The sequence below is a fragment of the Thunnus thynnus genome, chromosome 20 (assembly GCF_963924715.1).
Source record: "Thunnus thynnus chromosome 20, fThuThy2.1, whole genome shotgun sequence".
Classification (NCBI taxonomy): Eukaryota; Metazoa; Chordata; class Actinopteri; order Scombriformes; family Scombridae; genus Thunnus; species Thunnus thynnus.
The window spans coordinates 22,858,787-22,880,291 of record NC_089536.1 but is presented as its reverse complement, the minus strand read 5'-3'; the positions used below and the strand labels follow the sequence as shown (position 1 = coordinate 22,880,291).

Below are 21,505 nucleotides of genomic sequence, written 5' to 3'. Positions count from 1 at the left end.
ACACCACCTCTGTTCCACTCTCCTTCTCTTTTCAAACAGACCTCAACCTCCTTAGTTTGTTTGCACACACACACACACACACACAGACATACACTGGTACTCAAAGCAAAAACTCTATAACTAACTGGCTACTGGGTTGTAACTGCTGATGCTCAAGCGTACTACTATTATTTTAATGTTAGTATATTACCATGGATCCTATGGTAAATCAAAACCCACAGTGAAATCTCACATGTCGCATCATTAACTTGACTTAGCTGAATGAGATAATGAAACTACATGTAACAGGAGACAGTCCACAGCAGTCCATTGTGTTTGTGTATTGTTTGCTCTACCTGTGTCTCATTAGGATGCATTCAAATCTTTATTTACTCCATACTCCATTCATTGTGGTCACTACACTGAGAGTTAACATCTGCCAATACTCCAATATGCATTTATAGATACATCTACCTACATGTGTATATGTTTCTATATCTATTAATACCTCCCTCCCCCACCCAACATATTGCCAATGTCTATGTTCCCTGTTGCCTTCAATGACTCATCAATTATTATTACTTAGTCCCAGGTTTTGTGTGTGTCGGTTACTTTGAGTTACCCATTGACTTGAATGAGAAAGTGTATCCAAACTTTTAACTGGTGCTGTATATACCATTAAACACAACTTAATGTAGAAATACAGTATGCACCATGCGAGTACAATACAAACTGATATAATCAAGGGCTTAAAATGGCATTTTGACTCAGGGAGCCTCTACAAGACATGATCACAAAATCAGCTAATAATGCAGGACTTGCCTTAGTTGATATTGAACTTTGGTGGCGCAAAATTCTCCACAAAACTGCAGTTAATCAAACTACTGAAACCAGTTGACATGCAGTGAATCTTGGACTTTTAGGAATCCCAAGGGCCCAGCGGGAGTTGCGCGTTTTGCCCGTTTTGTAATCCAAACTTGTTCACGCATCATTCATTTCACTTTGTTTGTACCTGATATGTTTTTCATTCTTACATTAATGTAATGCTTTAAATCAAAAATGAAATCCCATGCCATTTGAAAAAAGTATGTAACAACAAATATACACAGTATGAGCCAGACATGAGTGACATAAACATGTCTGTATAAGGCCACAGATATTATATATACATGTGTAGGCCTGAAAACATAAGAAGTAATATACTATTCAACTTATCAATATCCCCAGTGCAAAATTAATTGTGCTATAAGTCTCAGGTCCAGTATGATGTCATACATGTGGACATGTAGACTATGGCACTGGTTAAACTGCTTTCTGTGTATTACCACATGGAAGTGAAGAGTTACCACATTTAGTGAAATACCACAGTTAGACAACTTCATTGGTACTGTATTTTTTTTATCGTTTGCACAAATACTGGTGATTCCATTCTGTCCTACTTTGTGCGTGGGACTGTGTGTGTGTTGTGTCAGAGACAGAGAGAGACAGCGAGGACCAGACAGACAAAGACCTTCACTATTGTGTGCCAACCCACACTACGAATTTGCTGCATGTTGTTGCATCTTTCACAAGCATGCGGGTACTTATGCAACCTGACCACTCTTCTTTCCTTGACTCATTGTGAGAAGCGCTGGTCCAAAAACGTATGCAGCAAAACTCTTTCCCTAGAAATATCTCCAACAAATGTGGGCCAATATGATAAGGCAGAGGAAGTACTTATGATGTCTTTTTGAAAAAGTTGACAAACTGCCTTATTTTTATTCTTAGTTTGCCAGTTGTTTCAGTTGCATCTAACAGTATGGGGTGATTGCCATTTCCCTTAAAACCTTAAAAAATGAAACAATACCTGAGGGGACAACATGAAAGACAACTGAGAAATCCTTTGGTGAAACACGAATTTCATAGTGTTGAATAAATTCAACATAATTATAGAGTTGACCATGTTGGTTGAATAACTGACTTAAAGATCTCCTCCAGACATGTTTTAAGATGAATATAAAATGCTCTACTTTGAATAATAATGTGTGTCTGATATGTCTTTTTCACAAAAAAAGTTCAACTATCTTGTTAAAATCCTTAAATTTACATCTACTCATTCTCCCTCATTAAAAAAATCCAGAATTGCTGAATATGAAAATGTAATTCTTTTCAGAAGTTTTCCTGCTGGACACAAGATGTCTTCATACTTCACTGTAATGTCCATTCTCAGCGTTTACTGGAGGCTTCAGGTTTGCACATCACACTCGCATAAATTGTATATTTCACCAGGATTCCAAAGAAGTTGTGATGTCACCAATCATGCCACTTTATCAGATTTTCAGTGAGCTCAGAGAAACTTTCCACTTTCAGTAGATGAATGTGAAAACAGCCTTCTTGTGTCAAACTGCACATACATCATTCTGCACAATGAAGCTCAAACCTTCAACTGTAGGAAATAAAAAAAAAACAAAAACATGTTTTTGAGTGAAGGGTGACTTTAACAATAAAATATCATTACTAAACTACTTTTGGAAAAAAATAATTTATTTTTATACAAAATATATATCTTGTTCTAGATTAAAAAAAAATGTCAGGAACGAGGTTATGTTTGTTAATGAAACACAATGCCGGTAGAGCATTTTTTAGTCTCAAATTTATTTATTTATTTAAGATGCTATGACATCACGTTGTGGGCGTTTGACACGTATGGCGGAAGTAGCAGGTGCAACATCACAACAACCGTTATCAGCACAGAGACAACGGCTGCCGAGGCTGGAGACAGGCCTGCAGATAGGTTTCTGATACAGCAACTAAAGCTTTCATCTGTTTTGCTGCTGGAGAGTGAGGAGGGCCGTCGACATGACTCTAAACCAGAACCACTCTGAGTCCGGCGGAGTCATCATCAACAACAGCGAAAGGTAACGTTAACGGGTGTAACGGGCCAGCTAGCCGACTCTGACAAGTGTTTTCTTCTCTCTCCTGTGGGGAAAACGTATCACCAAACTCCCGTTAAATAAACACAATTAAACTGTGGCTTTGCTATTTGGAACACCCGCAAATACGACAACCTAAAGCACCGTCTCACAGTTGACTAACTTCCACCGTGAAGCAAGCATTAGTTATAGCGTTACTTGACATTTTTATTTTAACAGCGTGCTCTATGGTAACATCACACCTAAGCCGAATTGAAGAGTGGCTCCTAATCTGTGCTAAACAACACCAGATATACAGTTAAAAGCTAGCTGACAAGCGAGGCTACATGAATTGTTTTAACGCCGCGCTTCTTAATGGGACATTCGCTTTGCAGCTCACGGAACCGGGTCTCGGACTCGCAGCCCGAACATGGCCTCCAACCTGCTATATCACCACTACAGTCAACCATAGCAGGCTTCACATGTGATTACATAAATGTTTACTTGATTTTAAAACGTTATATTGAAACAGACGTATCGAAGGTGAAACGGTATTGAATGATGTTGTAGTTTACAGTAACACCGTGCTGCAGCATTGCTGTCATTACTGTCTTCACCATCTGCACTCTGGCCTGCTCTGTTACAACGATTGTTCGGTCTTGTCAAATCCAGACAGACCAAGTCACTGCGGTTTACATGAATTAACAGTACAGGCGGATTTTTCTCGAACATACTGAAGTGTAATGCTAAACCCATTACAGCTAACCCAGAACCAACAGTGAGCTCTGTCATTGGATGGCGTGTAACCCTAATCCTTTTACTATATTTACTGAAAGCAAGTGAGAGGCCATGTTTGGTAACTGGACAGTTGCACAATTACCCTCATAATGTCATTTTTAAGCTTTAAAGTAAATATTATGAAACTTCGGTTTAAGTCATACAAAATTCCATTTAAATAATGTCATTTTTTATGTCTTGTACATTGAAAATGCAATATGATGGAACAGAAATGTACCTAACAGAAAATGTCTCTTCTCCGATCAAACTGTGATGTCATGTGATCAGCTGATTGTATTCTTGTGTTTTATTTCTGTCCCCAGTGTGTTGATGAACTATGATAATGTGGAGCTGGTTTTCTGTGATGCTGACAGTCTGCCTGAAGCCTTCAGAAAGAGCAAGAAGGGCAGCATCTACCTAACTCCGTACAGGGTGAGAGACAAGAACCCAAATGTTTGATTCTTCATGTAGCCCCTGCCTCATTCTGACATATCGCTGTCACTATTGACATCAAGTGAACAACAAGATGTAGTGTTTGCTGTTAGGATTAGGTTTTAATTTGGGACCTTGTGTTCCCACATCTCCAAGTGTTAACAAATAGCAGGGGAACGTTGAAACTGTGTCGTGAGTGCTAGTTGCTCTTCTTTTTCTCTCAGGTGATCTTTCTGGCTAAAGGTCGGGATGCACTGCAGTCCTTTATGATGCCGTTCTACTTGATGAAGGGCTGTGAGGTCAAACAACCTGTACTTGGAGCTAATTACATCAAAGGCACCATCACTGCAGAGCCTGGAGGTAGGTGTGTGTGTGTACCTGCAGTTGAGTTGTGTAGTTATTGTCATTGTTTCAACATATTCTGAGACTGTTCAATATTTGCTAAATGGTAATTATGGTGTTTTCCTCCTTGTGTTGTCTTTCTGCTAGGTGGCTGGGAGGGCAGTGCTAGTTTCAAGCTTGTCTTTGCTGCCGGAGGAGCCATAGAGTTTGGCCAGTACATGCTGCAGGTTGCTGCTCAGGGTACGGCTACTAAGCAACGCTAACAGCATCATTAATTCTAATTTTCCTCCATTGTTTCTTCATCTTTTGCCTTCTCCTCCTGCTTTGTGTCTTGCAGCATCCAGAGGTCAGCCAGTCACTCCTGGGTTTGGCGGATGCCCCTACATGGCCAACGGGGCCTACGCTTACCCTCCTCCCCCGGCCAACGGGATGTACCCTGCTGGACCTCCACCTGGCTACTCCTACTCCAACCCTCCTCCTCCAGGTAGAGGTTGTAATATACGCAGCAGTCTTGATTTCCCCTGATGAGAAAACTGCTTCAAGTCTGTCTAATCTGTGTGTTCCCACTATCCAGGTGGATTCTACCCCAACCCTCCAGCGTTCGATGCCTCTGCTGGTTACATACCTCCACCTCCGTATTCTGCTCCTTTGGGCCAGCAGCCCCCACATGACCCAGACCTCCCCTCCACAGCAGCAGGTGAGTCTCTCCGGCAGAGAGGCTCTGACTGATTTGCAGCTTGCTGGTGATAGTTCCAGTTCACTCCAGGTGTAACTGCAATGATCAGCCTAAATAAAAATGAAAATGTTGAAAGGAAGAAGTGATGGCTTTGAGTTGGCTTTAGCAACCTTTGGGACTGAATTAGGCTTTTACAATAAATATTTTTAAAATATCTTCTTATATAAAATCTATTTTTACATGATGAGCTTTCATCCACCTTTCATGGTCTTTGTCAACAGAATAACTCAGCAAACTCCATGACAAATGGACTGAGGTTATGGACATGACTAAGTAAATCCAGTTACTGTGAGCAAACTCCCATCTGCTGATGAAGACCGTGAGATGTAGTTGAAAGCTCTAGAAAAATATAATAAGTGGACATTGAGTTAAATTGTACTTTGTCAGATTCTATTGTGACATTGATTCCAACCGCATCACCCAGCCCTGCTAACAAATCCTTTTATATTAACAGGTTTACATGCTTACAAAATAGACAAAAGTTCCCCAAAAAAAAGTTCCCAACTCATTCTCTCACTTATTCCATCGCTGCTTCACTGCCTCTCTCTCTCTGCCTCCTCTTCTGACTGCCGAGCTCTCTCGCTCTCAGGTCTTATTCTGGTTACATTCTCTTTTTCCCTCCTCATTCTGCCTCCCATCATCCCTCAGGCTTGATTTGCTCCTGTCATCTCATATATCTCGGAGATTCATTGTAAAACCATGTTTAATTAATATCCCCCTTCCTTCTCTCGCTGCCTGTCTCTGTCCCAGCGGAGGCCAAAGCAGCCGAGGCAGCAGCGAGCGCCAGCTGTGCCACGCTGCCTCCTACACATGTGTACCTGCCACAGGTAAGCTGCCCTCCATGTCTCTGCTATAGATCCAGTGTTGGGTTGATATCTTGATAACGACACGTATCCCGACATAGCACATTTTCCGTAAATTCAATGAGTAGTTTCTGGTCTGTGCCCACCCCCCCCCCCCCATTGTCTGTTCATCCTTTGCACAGATTAAATTACTTTACTACTTCTTGGCTTTTTACTCATGCAGCTTTTATTACACTTACAGTAACAGATCGAGTGTAATTGTCATCAACTTGAGTACCTCTCCTGGTTCACTGTCTCTCCTCTGCTCCGCTGTGTGTGCGGGCCCGGCCCTGCCCGAGGTGAAACACAGAGAGTAGAGGAGAGTAGTGCAACTATAAATGACAGCTAAACGCAGGGGAAACTCTCACCTTTTATAGACCAGACGACTAATTGATTAATCAAGAAAGTAATCCAACAGATTAGCCAACAATTTAAATAATCGTTAGTTGCAGCCTTAGAATTCTTCTGTACCAGACAAAAGAGCCCATTTGGCTCAAAACATTGCAGTTATTCCACTGTAATAAAATTTTAAAGGGAGTGTGTGACCTACAGCCTGTGATGGCATACAGTGCAACTATGTTCATAATTAAAAACTGTTGGTTTGCCAGAGCCTGGGTCTCTGTGGATGCTATGAACGTAGATTAGAAAGGCCTTCATTGTGCTCTGAATAGATCACTGTACAGTGCTGTTGTCTCTCCTTTCCTCCCCAGGACAAGCCTCCTCCCTACTCCCCTCCAGAAGACAAGAAGAACCAGTAGACCTGCTTTTCTCTCACCATCATGTCTTCAGCCCACATCCTATGGATCACCTCTTCTCTCCTTCTACTAACTGGACATCAAGAAGGCTGAAGCTTTCTTTTTCAACATCAGTCCCTCATTTTTTTGGTCTTCCTTGACCCCTTCCAAGTCATTCCTTATCTCATTCCATCGCTTCCCCACCTCAGCACATTTCCTTTTAATAATTCATATAATGTAATCCGCCTCATTCTCCTCAGAAGCACCTTTACTTGATGGAAATTAAAAGTATTGGTAGCAATCCTTTTAGAGAGATAAAGATTGTTCAGGCCAAAGTTGTCAGGTTTGGGAGGCTTTTTTTCAGTGTAATTGACAAAAACTTTGTAGCCTGACTAGCTATTTTAGCATTTATTGCCTTGCAAATGTCCCAAGAGTCATACTGCCACCCTAAACTGTAGATTTTAGCTACGCTGTGATGCTCACTTATAATTTTCTACAACTATCAACCCTAGACTGAATCGAGTGATTACTTTGCTAACCAATCCAGAGGCAAGCGAAATGCAGTCTTTTATTTTTCTATCATTTGTGTGTACAGGCTTTTAATACATAGACTTTTGGAAATGAGATATTTTCTCAAGAACACTAACCTAGAGAAGAAAACGCTTTTGTAAAGAGAGCTGCCTGCAGGGTGGTCTGGTCTGCTTTGACATATTTGTTGGATGAGAGGGCCACAAAGATTAGAGCCCCAGCAGTGGATCCCTGATCCTGGATTAGAGCAGAGAGTGAGAGGGTGGCCAGGGCCTGGAGGGACGTACTGCCAGGAGGGATTATCTTTTATAATGTGCAAGAGCAGAGCAGTCACCCAATGATGTCACTTCCTGTTTTGTCATGCCTCCGAACGTTCGAGAAAACACATTGTCAGACTCCGGACTCACCGCCTGCCTGCTTCCATCTTTCATTCTTCTGATGTACATTTTAAAAAACCTAACTACTATAGGAACAAACAAGAGCATTAGAGTGATTCTCACCGTTTCTACTTTCTGTGGTCGTGATCTTAACTCTCCAGTTTGAGGTCGGTCTTAGAATCTGATCTGAGCTCCTCAGTATCTGAGCCTCTTCTCTTCCTTCCTCTATGGTCACTAATCTATATACTGTATCTGTGGCACATCCGTGGCTGATTCTTTGCACTTTCAGAATGCTATGCATCGGGCTCCTGTTTGCTCTGTCATGGCTCTGTGTATAATAATAATTATAATAATAAAGCTCTGTATTTATTTCAAACTAATTTATTGAATAATTTATGTAAAACGGCTCAAGAAAAAAAAAAAACAAAGCATGATCTCAACTGATGCATGTATGCATTGGATTGGATTTTATTAAATGGATCTCATGTGAAACAGAACTGTCTGTCTTTATTTCTACAGAATATTGCTCTATCACATGTTGATGGGTATTCAATGTCCACCTCGAACACAGCACAGTGCATTAGCATAACTGACATAAACATATTCCAGAGTCAGCAGAAGGAGGGGGGGTTTGTTTTTTTAATGTCATTTAGGCCTCAACAGCCTGTAAATGTGCTTTTTTTCCCCCCTTCTCCATTACTCAGTCAGTAGTCTGCGCTTTCGGACAACTTGTGCAAATCCACAGCAGTTTCCCAAAGACTGATGCATGATGTCCTGAGCCTCCAGTACCTCAACATTCCAAAGTCACAGCTATGCTTTTTAAGTGCTCATAATAATAATAATAATAAAAAAAAAGGTAAATCATAAACGCAAAAGGCCCTTTTAAAACATGTACAGTACAGCAGATTCCATCACAACACTGTCAGCATCACAGATTTTGTGGACTGTACAGTCTGTTTGTTTGTGCACTCATGCTAAGATCCCAACATGATAAAAAATGGCTCCGTTTTCAGTTCTGTATTCTCAGCAGCCCCGTGACAGCTTGGTTTCACCTGCACTGCTTGTGGTACGACAGTGTGTGGGGGCTGTTGTTTAACAGAACGCCGTCTGATAATAATGAATTATGTTCACTATATCCTGTAGTGTATGTAACACACACACACCACATGATTAACTGGCTCACACCTTCCAGCTTTCATCCCAGAAATGAAAGTGGAGAGAAACATGAAAATCAGGGAGGGGTGAGTGCACGGATGATCTTGATGTTTGTGTTGTTTTTGGGCCTTTTGTAAGACTCAGATAGCTTATGATGTACAGTTATGCTTTAAGAATTCCACAACAAATGCAAAAACTTTCTGTTGCCTACATGTTTTTTTTGTTTTTTTTTGCTTCTATGTTGACTTCTCGTACGTGTGTTTGTGAGAGCGCCCCAAGTGGGCTCCGTCTAATTCTATCTCTACATCAGAGGGACCACACAAATTAATTAAGAGCTCTGATCCCAGGAGGAAACTCAAAGCAGATTAGACCCAGTCTGTACCAGCCACAGTCAAAAAAAATGGTATATGTGCAAACATAAAGTTGGCAGAAAACACAGTTTAAAGGTTGTGTGTTTATAAGACCAGCAGATCTGCACATGTGCAACACTCCAAAATCTGTGTCAACGACACTTTGAGATTCAGGAAAATAATGCAGGAGTAGGGAGGGAGAGGACGCTCGTTAGATATGAAGAACACTTCATCCGATTCTCTTGATTGAGGACATACAACAGCATGAATATGGATTTCAGGAGTCGATGAATGATTTTACGATGATCCGTTTGCACACATGCAGCATGTGCAGCTGTAGTAAGTGCTTATTGCCTTACAGTAGAACAAATAAACTGAAAAGGATTTGATGCAGTGAGAGTTAAATAATCTGACACACTGAGGAGATCTAAAGTCCTTTTCTACCAGAAAAAGGGCATCTATCTAAAATTGAAGGTTATTTCATACACAATTTGAAGAAATAAAACACACCAGAATGAAGTAGTGCTGTCCTTGAACTCCAAACTCTTCAGGACCAGAGTTTGTGACCGTTTCCATAGCAACATCATTGTCATATGGTATTTAACAATGCAAATAAGCCGCAGCAAAGAGGCGAGTTTTGGGGAGAAAAAGCCCATCACACATGATTTTGAGCTGCTGTAACGAGTGAATTTCCCCAGCGGGGATCAATAAAGTTTCATCTCATCTCAGTCACTTCTTCTGCTTAGAACAATTAAGAAGTCAGTCATTTAAAAAAAAAAAAAAAAGATTTAAAAATCCTCCTAAATAGTTAAGGGGGAGGGGGGAGGAGGGGTCTTCTATGTTGAGTCAGCTAGTGCCCATGTTTGATAGTGCTTCTCTTCTTCACAGTCAGCTCATGTGGAGCAGAGGGTGATGCTGACCCCCTCTCCGATCCAGCAGGCGGGGAACAGCTCCTGGGTGAAGGCACAGTGGAAGGCGTGGAGCCTGGTCTGCCCGTCTCCGTAGTAAGTGAGCGTCCCCGCCTCGTAGTCCAGCAGCATGCCGATGCGGCTGTGCTGGGAGTGGCCGGCCACCGTCTCCCGCCGGCCGTTGTGCCAGGCGCTGAGCTGCCGCTCGTCCAGCTGCAGGCTCCAGGACAGTTCATTCATACCCACCATGCACCTCTTGCCCTTCTCCTTCCTGGGGATGGTCTCGTAGGTCACCTGGGGAGAGGATGTGAGTGAGATGTAGACTCTGATCAAAGGGCGTACGTGCGCTAGACAAGTCTCAACACAGGAAACATTTCTGCCCAATTAAAAGCTAAGATTTGTGAGTTGTTGGTTGAAATCAATAGATATTTATTAGAATATTTATCTGATAACATATAAGACAATATAGCAAATGCAGCTATGCTAGCAGTTATGTGAGGCAGCAGTTCATCAACTTTTAACCAATTATTATTAGTTATTTTCAGACACTGTGTGAAATCATTCAAATCACAGCTGTTCAAATTCTCAGCTAAAGTTTCTGAATATCTGACCTTTACAAGATCTTTCCTCAAAAAAACAACAACAGTGTGTAATGGCAGCATGCAGAGCTTCTTTACCCCGAGGTAGGCCCACGGCTTGGACACCTCCAGTTCCCAGTAGTGTTGTCCGTGTGTGAAGCCCTGAAAGCAGAGCACCTGCCAGGTGTGGTCGAAGCGCGCTTCATGGGCGGGGACGGGGCGCGGCCCGGAGGTCAGGTGCTCCGCCCTCCTGTTCTCCTGGGACAGAAACAGGTGCCCGTTGGCCGTGCGAGGGTCAAAGGTCAGAGAGCATCGGTCTGTAATGAGGAAAAGAGGAAGCAGACACTGTTAACGCAGGTTTTTTTTTATTTTTGTGCCCTTTTTCTCTTATTTTTTATGATCACAGGAATAACAATAAAGCACTGTGTGACCTCTGCTGTCCTCTGACTTATAATCACAAGAAGCACAGAATCAGGTAAACACATTAGTGAAAAAAATGCAGGACTTACAAGCACTGAGGCCTTCCTTCCCTCCAGGGTGGCACGGAGCAGCCGGACTGGGAACCACAGCGAGGATCGGCCTCTTGTCCTGAGGAGAACCTGGAGACCGACGTGAGAACACACAGCAAAGTGAGGAACGACCTGCAGCGAAACAACTTGCTACACAGTGAACATCATTCCCGGAGGCCGGTTACCTTCTTTGTCCTGACCCACAGCGGTGCTCACAGCTTTCTCCAAGTCCTCAGACACCATCTTGGAGACTCGGGACAGGACATCTGTGACGCCATTTAACCGCTCCTGCAGGTTGGGCGGTATGTCTGTGGGGATCTCCTCGAAACGTGGAACTTCTACCAGCATTGATTCCTGTGAAGAGAAACACATCGCAGAGAAGAGCTTGATGATTTGGCAGTTGATGATTTTTTTAGTTTGATGAATGGTTTAAAGGGGAATTCCACCAATTTTTCACATCAAACTCTGGTTGGTTATTAACTTACAGGCTACAGCTAAGCGATACAACTCTCTTCACATATTTATTTGGATTAAATAAGGCCTCTACCTGCTTGGCCATCATATCCACATGATTTGTTACCTATTCTACCTGTATCCAAAACATCGTCATATTTTATTATTATACTGGAGCCCAGTTCAAGCAAACAGCAGATATTCCTGAAACAAGTGACTTGCTCATTCAGGTTGTTTTATAAAGTCAGCTGCTCTGGTAACTAACCCTGCTTCTTGTTCTGTGTGTAGCAGGTGACTCACAACAAAGAAATGTTGATGTCATGCCCTCTACATATTAATATTTCCTGCATAAACATGCCGTCAAAGCGGCAAAAAAAAAAAAACGAATCCCCTAAATTTCACACGAGTGCCTTTCAACGTTGGATGAAGAAGTGAGAGAAGATGGTTACACATCAACGCAGTCAAGACAGTCAGACAACAAACAAACAAACACGGGCTAATAATCCTGCTTTTGCTGCCATCTAGCATTAGAATTATTAACCTTGTTGAATGCTCTACCCCCACTGCTGGGTGTGGTCAGAAGTGCAACACAGTTAAAAAAAGCTCCACATAAAGTGGCCACGTCTTCGTTGTGAGGCACCTACAACACAACACAGAACCAGACCCGTCCTTTTGTTTCTTTTTTTCTCTTATTCAGGCAAAACTGGTTTGTGAATGTATTATTTTTTAGTCCATAAGTGTCCATATGTGTGAAAGAGGTTTTCCTCACTGTAATCATTCCACCTGTTCATACTGACTATTATTATTATTATTATACAGGCTTTTTAGCATCAAATTTCCTCTTTGTGTTTCCTCAGACACTGTTTCCCTGTGGAGCTGCGATGTAGTAACAAAAAGAGACTTTGGCACTAAAAAGACTGTAACATTGAAAGATATCTACTTGATTTGACTCATTTGGACGGTTGAAACTTCATATTAGCTTCAGATAAACCCATCACTTACATTGTAAGTGCATTATGAAGGGATCTTCTAATGGTCAGTATGAACAGGAGGAATGATTACAGCAAGAAAAAACCTAATTCACTGTTCATTTGGGCTCCCGACTGTTGTTTTAATGCAGATATGAACAACTGTGAACCCGTACTTTAATGTCAGACTGAAGGAAATCAAAGCCATGTCACTTGTGTTAAGGACAGAAAATAAATAGGTGCATCCTCACGGTGTGATTTGGCCAATGGGATGAAATTTGGAGAACACTGCTAAAGAAGAGACCGCTGCAATGTCTTTCTAAAGCGGTCACTTCTCCTCTGCTTTCTGGTCAGTCCCGGCTTACTGCGATATAAAAAGAAAACTTGCAGTGCATCATTTTCTATTTGAGTCAAGCATAAGGTCAGACGTTCGAACCTTGATAAGCTCTGTATCAGGGAGGGTATGCAGCGCTGCTATCTGGCCTTGGCTCTCTGTGAGTTTCTGAGCGCGCTCCTCTAGTTCAGCTAGCCGTGCCTCCGCCTCAGAGATGGCGGCCTCTTTCTGCTCCTCGATGAAGAGCTCTGTCGTCTCCTGCTTCTCAGACAGTACTTTTATCAGGGTGGAGAACTTGACATTCACCCAGGTAGAAGTCTGCTGAAGAGTCACCTGTTGATAAAAAATACAGAATTATATACCTGCTATGAGGAATTTGGGAACACGTGTTAAATGGTGTCCTATCCTCTTTGTTTCTGGTCTTTTTTTCTGTATCAAGCTTCATAGTTTTCTCAGCGGCTGCTTTGCCAGTGAAGACCTGAGAATTTCTTGTAAATGCGTTACAAGTCTTGTGGGTGTGCGAGATGAATAATCAATCGACAGATTTCCGTTAAAATTGGCTTTTACTGTGAGACAGCTGCAGGAAATGCTGCATTGTGCCAATGTGGTTAGCCACCGACAGTTAGCACCGCTCGCCTTCATTTTCACTTGGACCAGTTTGAAACATAGTTAGACATGACTCTGTGCTAGACAGCATCTTTCCCCGACTTTGACATCTTTCGATGTCAAGGTAACTGACATGTCGGGAAAGTCAGTTTGTTTGAAGTGTGGTAAAGCTGTGGGTTACTTCCACACAGAGAACGGAGTCATCTGGAGTTTACCTTAGCTTGGTTGATATTCTCGGCCAACTCGTTGATACTTTTCGCCGTCTCTTCAATGAGTTTCCCCACCTCCTTACTCTTCCTTTCCAGCAGCAGCTGTAAAGGAAACGCAGCTAGTTGAGACAGTATTTTGTCATCACAATCTTACCATCTTTGATGTGGGAGTAAACTACGAGGACAATCTATATTACACTGCCAACTGGTGACATAACTAGTGACATTCTGTTACTGTACCTCTTGATTTTCCCTCTCCACCTCCAACAAGACCTTATCATGGTTTACGCACTCAGTGATACCACATTCGCAGCACACAGACATCTTGTCCTGCTTGCAGTAATAAACCAGAGGCTTTTTATGGCGATCACACAGCAGCATGGCTCTCGCACCTTCGCTGCCCCTCATGTGTGGCTCTCTGCAGGAGGGGCCGGTGCTGTTTGCAGCCTCAGTCAGGACTGACAGGGACACATTACGCTTGAGAACGGGCCTGGTGGGAAACTTCTCATTGCAGATGGGACAATGAGGTCCAATGTCAGACTTGCTCTTTGTGTCCCAGTGGATAGTAATGCACATTTGACAGAAGGTGTGTCCGCAGGGGATGGTTACAGGGACTCGGAACCGATCCAGGCATATGACACAAGTCAGGTTTAAATTGTGGGTCTCCATCTCTGAAGAAAGAGCAGACATCTCTCTGGAAGAGGAAGAAGAAATAAGAGTCTGGTCATGATGTGTTACAAGATGACAGTAATTGTACTTTAGCTGTCAAATCAAATCTATATTAAGAGGTTGATTTATTAATTTTCAGCCTTCAATGATAATACTGTTTCTCAGAAGGGCAGATGAACGTTTTAATCCTTACATACTATTCAGGTCAAATTTGACCCATTTTGATATTTAAAAGCAATAGAAACACCCTAAATTAAATGCTTTAAGCCTGAAATTTTATGACTTTTCCTTAATAAGTAATGTTTTTTTTGCAGTTTGTTTGTTTGAAATTTGCACACCAGTTCATTGTTTTGTTTTATGACTAACACACTTAATAGAGTTGATTGTGTAGTTTAACAGGATAGGAGAGCATGTGGTTTACCGGCAGTGTTGATTGGTGGTTTTAATAGTTATAATGAAACCTACCATTCAAAAATGTTGTTGCATCCTTCACTTTCAATAAAATTCAGTCTGTCATGTTCTCTTGTATTAGATCACATGAGATCATAAAATAGTCTGATTGTGAGTGTTTTCTCTATAAATGAATAGTATCAAACCTAAAGAAAACACTCTCTGCTCTCTGGAACATTAATGAAGGATCAATCATCCATTTAATAATCACTGATAAGATATCTATGGATGCAAAATACATTTATAGTTTAAATTTTGGTGTAGAGACTAATTATAAAGGGTCAAAAATGACCTGCTCCATACTGTGAAGGGTCAAAATATGAACAGTATTTAAGAGTTAAACTGCCCTAATTTTTGATTGTGCCAGTAAACCGGCTGTGCAACAACAAAGCATCAGCAACACAAGGCTCAGTTAGCTTCCACACATCATATTAGCAAAGTGCAATGAAAAGCTAACGTTTGCTAACGTTAGCTGGCCCTCTTTGGGGATACTTAATTGTCAAAATATTACAACGGTCTAGTGATTTAACTATAAATAAACGCACGATTTTACGGTCTCTGCCTTGACATAACACAAAAAAGACACAATATGAATTCTTACCACTTCAGCAGTGACATTCATGCAGAGCATCTGACTGAGAGCACTGAAGCTTCCCTGATGACGACACACGCAAGAGTGCTGCCTTCATGGCCTGTCAGGAAAGTCGATAGACGCAAAAGGGCTGCCTTCACGGCCTGTCAGGAAAGTCGATAGACGCAAAAATGCTGCCTTCATGAGCTGTCAGGAAAGTCGACAGACGCACAGAGATGACTCTCCAACACGACTGGATCAGGACTACACACCACACTTAACACAATGCTATTGTTATAATAATTAAATGTGTTGACATTACATTTAAATAATGTATACATTATATATATATCTATATATAAGTATAATTTATTATTTAAATAATACTTACTAACTAACTAACTAACGTATCTTGTTTGGTTTAACACCAACAAAATTAACTATTACTAACTATACTAACTATTTTTTAAAATTGCTGTACGATAAATGTGTACAAAAACTAGCTTTTAATCAGTTAAAAACACAACATAATATATGTTACTATTATTGTCTACTGGTACTGTCAGTCACTAAAACAAGCCAGTTAAAAACGCACGGACTCGTTTTCTACCTCACGGCCACCGTACAATTGAAAAAAGGCATCACTCCAAGATGGCGTTGCGCACGGTTTGCACCGCAGTCCTGAGAAATGGGACAGATTTAGGGGTCAACAATGCGAGGACATTTGTCACAACAGGTATTGTTACGATAAAGTAAAAATGATTTTGGGTTCATTTGTATGAGTGTTGTGCTTGGGCCTCAGTAGCTACTGCATGTACCGTTACAGCGTGTTAGCTGACAGATACATGCGCGCATCTTCTCTCTCACCAAACTCCTTAGAAAAATCTTATAATGTAATGAACTGAGAGGGCCACTGATCGGCCAAGCGAAACATTTCTTAAGAACAAGACTCGAGGCCCAGCACTAATACTAATTTATCTGGTATCAGACACCACTGAGAAGATAATAGCATTTTATTGTGAGCACTGTTGGTTTGAGGAAAACAGCAGTACAACCAAATGTGAACGGTGGTTGTCAAATCTGGATTAGATTATTATAATTAAGATTTGACAAGTCTAAATGTAGTGGTTTTTGATGTGGATCTGGTCTAGTGAAATCACCTTTTCGTGTTTTCATAAGCAAAATAAAGGTTTCACAAATCTGAGAGTGGGTGTAAACAGCGTTAAGGCTTTTTGCTACAATGTTTAACACTTTTTCACAAGTGTAAATAGTGAAAAATTTAGAATCAGCTGCTTAATCTAATTATTTATGTTTCCCTTAACCCCAAATTGGAAGCTAACGTCAGCGTCGTATGTAAAATGAGCACATTTGTGAATGGGGTTTTGCATGTACAGAGGATACACTTGTCAGCCCAGCCTGCTGACACTGACCACAAAAGGTCAAGTTTTGTAATAGCCTACCAGTTGAATTTAATTGATTTTCAGCTTAGCATACTACTAATCACTGTAAGATGTATTAGCTGCTGAGTATGGATAACCTCAATAAATTCAAATGTCTCTAAACTTATGTATGACAGCAGGAATAAACAGACAACATTACAAAGAATGTGCAGTATGTTAACTTACTAACTGTTGGGGATGTTTCCACATGACAGCATTCCTCTGTCGACGGACTCCTCCATTGGGTCCAATGCCAAATGAGGAGATTGATGTTGAAAACCTGGAATCATTAGAGAAATATCGCAGCTACACTCGTTACTTCAGACAAGCTGAACAGGCGAAGAACAGCCCGGCCTGGTGGAGGACCTACAAAGGCTACGTGGAAAAAGTAGATCCTGAGCATGGTGAGAAACAGAAGAAGGAAGCTGTTGAAAATTAGCGATATATCCTTTGTCAAAGCATTTGTATCTTGTGATAGTTGAAACCTTTGTGAAGAAGTTGTGTCTTGTTGCAGGCGCAGAGCGAGTGGACATAGGACTGCCTTACTGTCGACCCTGCAGGACCAAAGAGGTGAAGGAGAGGAGGCAGGTGATGAAGGAGAACAAGAAGAATGCTGAGCTGGAGAGGACTTCTCGTCTGCGTACTTGTAAGCTCGCCCACGCAAATCTTGCAGGAAATCCTTGAACTTAAAACTAAAAATGTGATAAATTAGTAATTCAGCTACTTTTCGTAACATCTTTACTTTCTCTCTTTCTCCCCAGTTAAGATTCCTCTGGATCGAGTGCAGGAAACCTGGGAGAAGAGCAGCGGTCCATTTCATATAAAGAGACTGGCTGAGCACTATGGCGTCTTCAGAGATCTCTTCCCCATGGCCTATTTTCTACCTCAAATCTCACTGCGGATCAGCTACAGCCAGGACAACAGTGGTCAAGTGCATTATGGGAATCGGCTGACACCGACTGAAGTATGTTAAAGGAACAGGATTCTTAAATTGTCTTAGTCTAGTTTTGCAATTTTTTAGGGACAACAACTTTCTGCCTCTTCTGGCTTTTTCAGCCTATATTGCAATTTCTTCACTTATCTTTTCATCTTTTTGCCTCCTACCCACATTTATGTGTCTTCTCTGACTGGACTTTTTTTTTCTGCAGGCAGCGTCTGCCCCCCAGATCAGCTTTGATGCAGAGGAAGGCTCCCTGTGGACCCTGCTGCTCACCTGTCCAGGTTAGGCTGGTGTAGTAGAGAACATCATCTTTAAAGGATAAGGCTGGCAATATTCTATATTTTTCTTTTTATCAACAAAGCTCATGTGCAGAGCCAAACCAACAAAGAACTCATCCTACGTACAAGTATTGTGCTTGTATCCAAAGCCTGATATATCTTATTCCTCTGTGCTGTAGACCTCCATTATTGTCTAGAAACTATTAAAAACATATCAGTGAGCCACACAGCTGCACTGGGTGACAGTGCTTCACCACAAAGAGTTTGGCCACGTTGTTTAGAAATGACTCCAAAGACTAACAACAGCGATCACATTTTCAGTCTCCAGAGAGAAGTTCCTGACTTTTTACTGAAGTTCTTTGAAAAATGTATGTAGTACAAAGTCAAGAGGTTGTGATATGTAGTGCATGCTCAGTGGCCTCCTTACACAGAACTACTCTCCTGAGACTGAAAATGTAATCGCTGCTGTTAGTCTTTGGAGCTGTTCATAATGAAGGAACATGTCACCCAGTGCAGCAGTGTGGTTCATTGATGTGTTTTAATAGTTTTTGGACAACAATACTTGCTAGTAGATCAGTTCTTTGTTGGTTTGGCCCTGCACATGAGATTGGTTGATGAAAAGAAATATATAGAAAATCACCAGCCTTATCCCTTAACAGGAGACACTTTCTCTACCACAAGATTATGATGTTACCATCTTTGTAGGAAACAATACAGATGATTGATGGATTCTCCATAATAAAGATAATATCTTTTTCAGATGAGCATCTTCTGGATAATGAGGCAGAATACATGCACTGGCTGGTGTAAGTACTTCAAGTCAACTTAACATGACTTAAACCTGACCAAAGCACTTGTTTGTACACCTCATAGTGTCCAGTGTTAGGACTTCAGTGACTTCCAACACATGTGATTATAAAGGCAAAACTACACTCATTTGGTCTCACTTGATTCTGAGAGTCCAGTGCTACAGCCTCACATGACCTGTGTCTCTATAGGGGCAACATACCAGGTGGAGCGGTGCAGGCTGGAGAGGAGCTGTGTAACTACCTGCCCCCCTTCCCCGCCAGAGGAACAGGCTTCCACCGCTACATTTATGTCCTCTTCAAACAGGAAGGACCCATCAACTTCCAGGAGGATGTTAGGCCATCACCGTGGTGAGCAACACATCTCTGATGTAGCATAAGTGCTCAAATAGTTGTTTTTTTTAATATTGTTATGCAGATACATTTCTTTTATATATATATATATATGTATACTGCGTTTTCCTCTTAATGCTTTAATGTTAGATCTTTTGGTGAATATGTTTGTGGATTTTGAGGTTCACATTTTGCTAATTGCAGCTTTAACAAGGATATAAAAATAGAAAACAATCCACAAAGAGGACTTTTTTTTTGTCTAAAACCGAGTTTTCAAGCATAAGTTTATATTTGTATTAGTGAAAGTTATAAAATCCTTCAGTGTTAAAAAAACTTGACGTTGACTTGTGTGTTAATTCATGTTTGATACAGACACAAACACTCTAAACAAGTGTTACCTCTCTCCTCCTCAGCCATTCACTGGTGGATCGTACATTTAAGACGTTGGATTTCTACAGGAAGCACCAGGACAACATGACACCTGCGGGCCTGGCGTTCTTCCAGTGCCAGTGGGATGAGTCCGTCACCAACACTTTTCACAACACGCTCAGTGAGTTACACTAATACTCACAAAAAGGAAACACAGTGCAAGTTTAGTCTTGTGAGATTTAAAAATAAATGTTCAACAAACAGCTTACCTCATCCTTCCTAGATTTCCTAGACGATCTGAGTTGGGAAAAAACTGGTTTGTGTGACAACTACCTGTCTAAATAATTAAGTCTGTCTGTTTTATCTTCTCCCCTGCAGACATGAGGGAGCCGGTGTTTGAGTTTATCCGGCCTCCGGTGTACCACCCTACGCAGGTCAAGTTCCCTAATGGACAGCCCTTACGCTACCTGGACAGATACAGAGATGGAAAGGAGCACACCTATGGCATATATTGATTATAAGACACACTAGCAGAGTTGCAAAAAATCTGTAACACATTTTCTTGCAAATGTGAAATCATGTTCAGCATATTTATGTTAAAATAATAAAGAATTTTTAGCATTCACATCAATTAAAGGTCTCCTTTTGTATGTCTGTTTTGGAGATTTTTTAAAAAACGTTGAGGTGAAAGATAAAGTTAGAACTATAGGGGATCTGGATTTAAGATTTTTTTTTAAATGACATAAAGGACAATCATATTTTTTTCTGGCACATGTATTCCATGAATATTTACTGCTATTGGTACTTTGATGCAGATTCAAATGCTGATGAGAAAACATTTAGTATTTTTGAAATAATCATTTAATAATTTCGAGGAGTGTGTGTCCTTATGTGAGTTATGTGCTCCAAATGCTTTTTATTGCAACATTCAACATGTCGACTCATCCAAACGTGTTGAAAATTGACACCAAAAACAGCAAGTGTTATATGAACGTCTTCAATTTTAAATCTTGATCTTTTTGTTCATTTTCTTATCATTACAAGAATTTTGTCTTGTTTGCCTTTTTCTCATCGAACACAAGGCAGATCACTGGTTTCTCTTCGTACAGGGTTTTTGGGCAATAAGGGTTTTTTCAGACATGGATAATATTCAAGATTCAGATTCAACTCATGGCCCTTACTTTAAATTTCAGGTTTTACCCTCTGGTAAAGGGTTCAGGCTTCCTTGGTGTAAGATAAACTGCTACAAGCACTTAATTTACTGTACTGTATGCCTATGGCAGTTAACACCGAAAGGCAATGTGTTGTTAGCAGCAGGTGTCGTGGAATATACCTTAGATGCCATGTGTTTGGGATGAGTAGATTGCAGTTGTGGAAAAAGTACTTAGATCCTTGAGTAAAAGTCCTGCATTCAACATCCCAACAACTATTACCAACAAAAAGTATTTAAAGAATCAAAAGTACAATATTCTTATTCAGAATTGTCCCTTTCAGGGTTTCAAACACATCATATATATATATATATATATATATATATATATATATATATATATATATATAATGGATTATTATTATTATTATTATTATTGTTGTTGATGTGTGCAAATGTGAGCAGCATTCTAATATAGCTTATTAAGGTGGAGCTCATTTGAATTATTTTATTCATCGAGATGTTGTAGTGATTTGGCCTCAGTTTTGAATGTGTGCTCTAAATTTTTCAAACCACCAGATGTCACTGTGCTTGCTGAGTTTAAAGCACTGAAGCTTTATAGGACGGGTTCACAGTTATGCAAGTGTGTCTTAAAACGTCAGTCAGTGAAAGAGGTTTTCCTCGCTGTAATCATTCCTCCTGTTTATACTGGCTATTAAAAGATTTCCTTCAAATGTGCTTTCAATGCAAGTGATGGGGGCCAAAGTCCACATTGTGTCCACACAGTCATGT

At 40.9% G+C, this 21,505-nt stretch overlaps 3 protein-coding genes across 4 annotated transcripts; 2 read left to right on the top strand and 1 right to left on the bottom strand.

The window, feature by feature from the left end:
- Positions 1-2,656: 2,656 nt before the first annotated feature.
- Positions 2,657-8,082, top strand: wbp2 (WW domain binding protein 2). The gene is made up of 8 exons (XM_067575541.1): positions 2,657-2,876; positions 3,971-4,079; positions 4,304-4,439; positions 4,569-4,661; positions 4,759-4,905; positions 4,996-5,118; positions 5,908-5,984; positions 6,710-8,082. Exons 1-8 carry the CDS (start codon positions 2,818-2,820, stop codon positions 6,755-6,757), a joined length of 792 nt encoding a protein of 263 aa, XP_067431642.1. The 5' UTR covers positions 2,657-2,817; the 3' UTR covers positions 6,758-8,082.
- Positions 8,083-9,658: 1,576 nt separating this feature from the next.
- trim65 (tripartite motif containing 65) lies at positions 9,659-17,154 on the bottom strand. 2 transcript variants are annotated; one of them, XM_067575539.1, is made up of 8 exons: positions 17,024-17,154; positions 13,949-14,402; positions 13,715-13,810; positions 12,996-13,226; positions 11,324-11,492; positions 11,139-11,228; positions 10,729-10,946; positions 9,659-10,345 (listed from the first exon to the last, which is right to left on the bottom strand). In XM_067575539.1, exons 2-8 carry the CDS (start codon positions 14,396-14,398, stop codon positions 10,037-10,039), a joined length of 1,563 nt encoding a protein of 520 aa, XP_067431640.1. In that variant the 5' UTR covers positions 14,399-14,402; positions 17,024-17,154; the 3' UTR covers positions 9,659-10,036. The 2 variants fall into 2 exon arrangements, with proteins under 2 accessions (XP_067431640.1, XP_067431639.1); XM_067575538.1 differs by lacking the exon at positions 17,024-17,154 and adding an exon at positions 15,429-15,864.
- Positions 16,010-20,188, top strand: mrpl38 (mitochondrial ribosomal protein L38). The gene is made up of 9 exons (XM_067575540.1): positions 16,010-16,134; positions 17,053-17,241; positions 17,352-17,483; positions 17,599-17,801; positions 17,986-18,058; positions 18,816-18,861; positions 19,054-19,212; positions 19,608-19,744; positions 19,942-20,188. The coding sequence occupies exons 1-9, from the start codon at positions 16,050-16,052 to the stop codon at positions 20,076-20,078; spliced, it is 1,161 nt and encodes a 386-aa protein (XP_067431641.1). The 5' UTR covers positions 16,010-16,049; the 3' UTR covers positions 20,079-20,188.
- Positions 20,189-21,505: the final 1,317 nt, after the last annotated feature.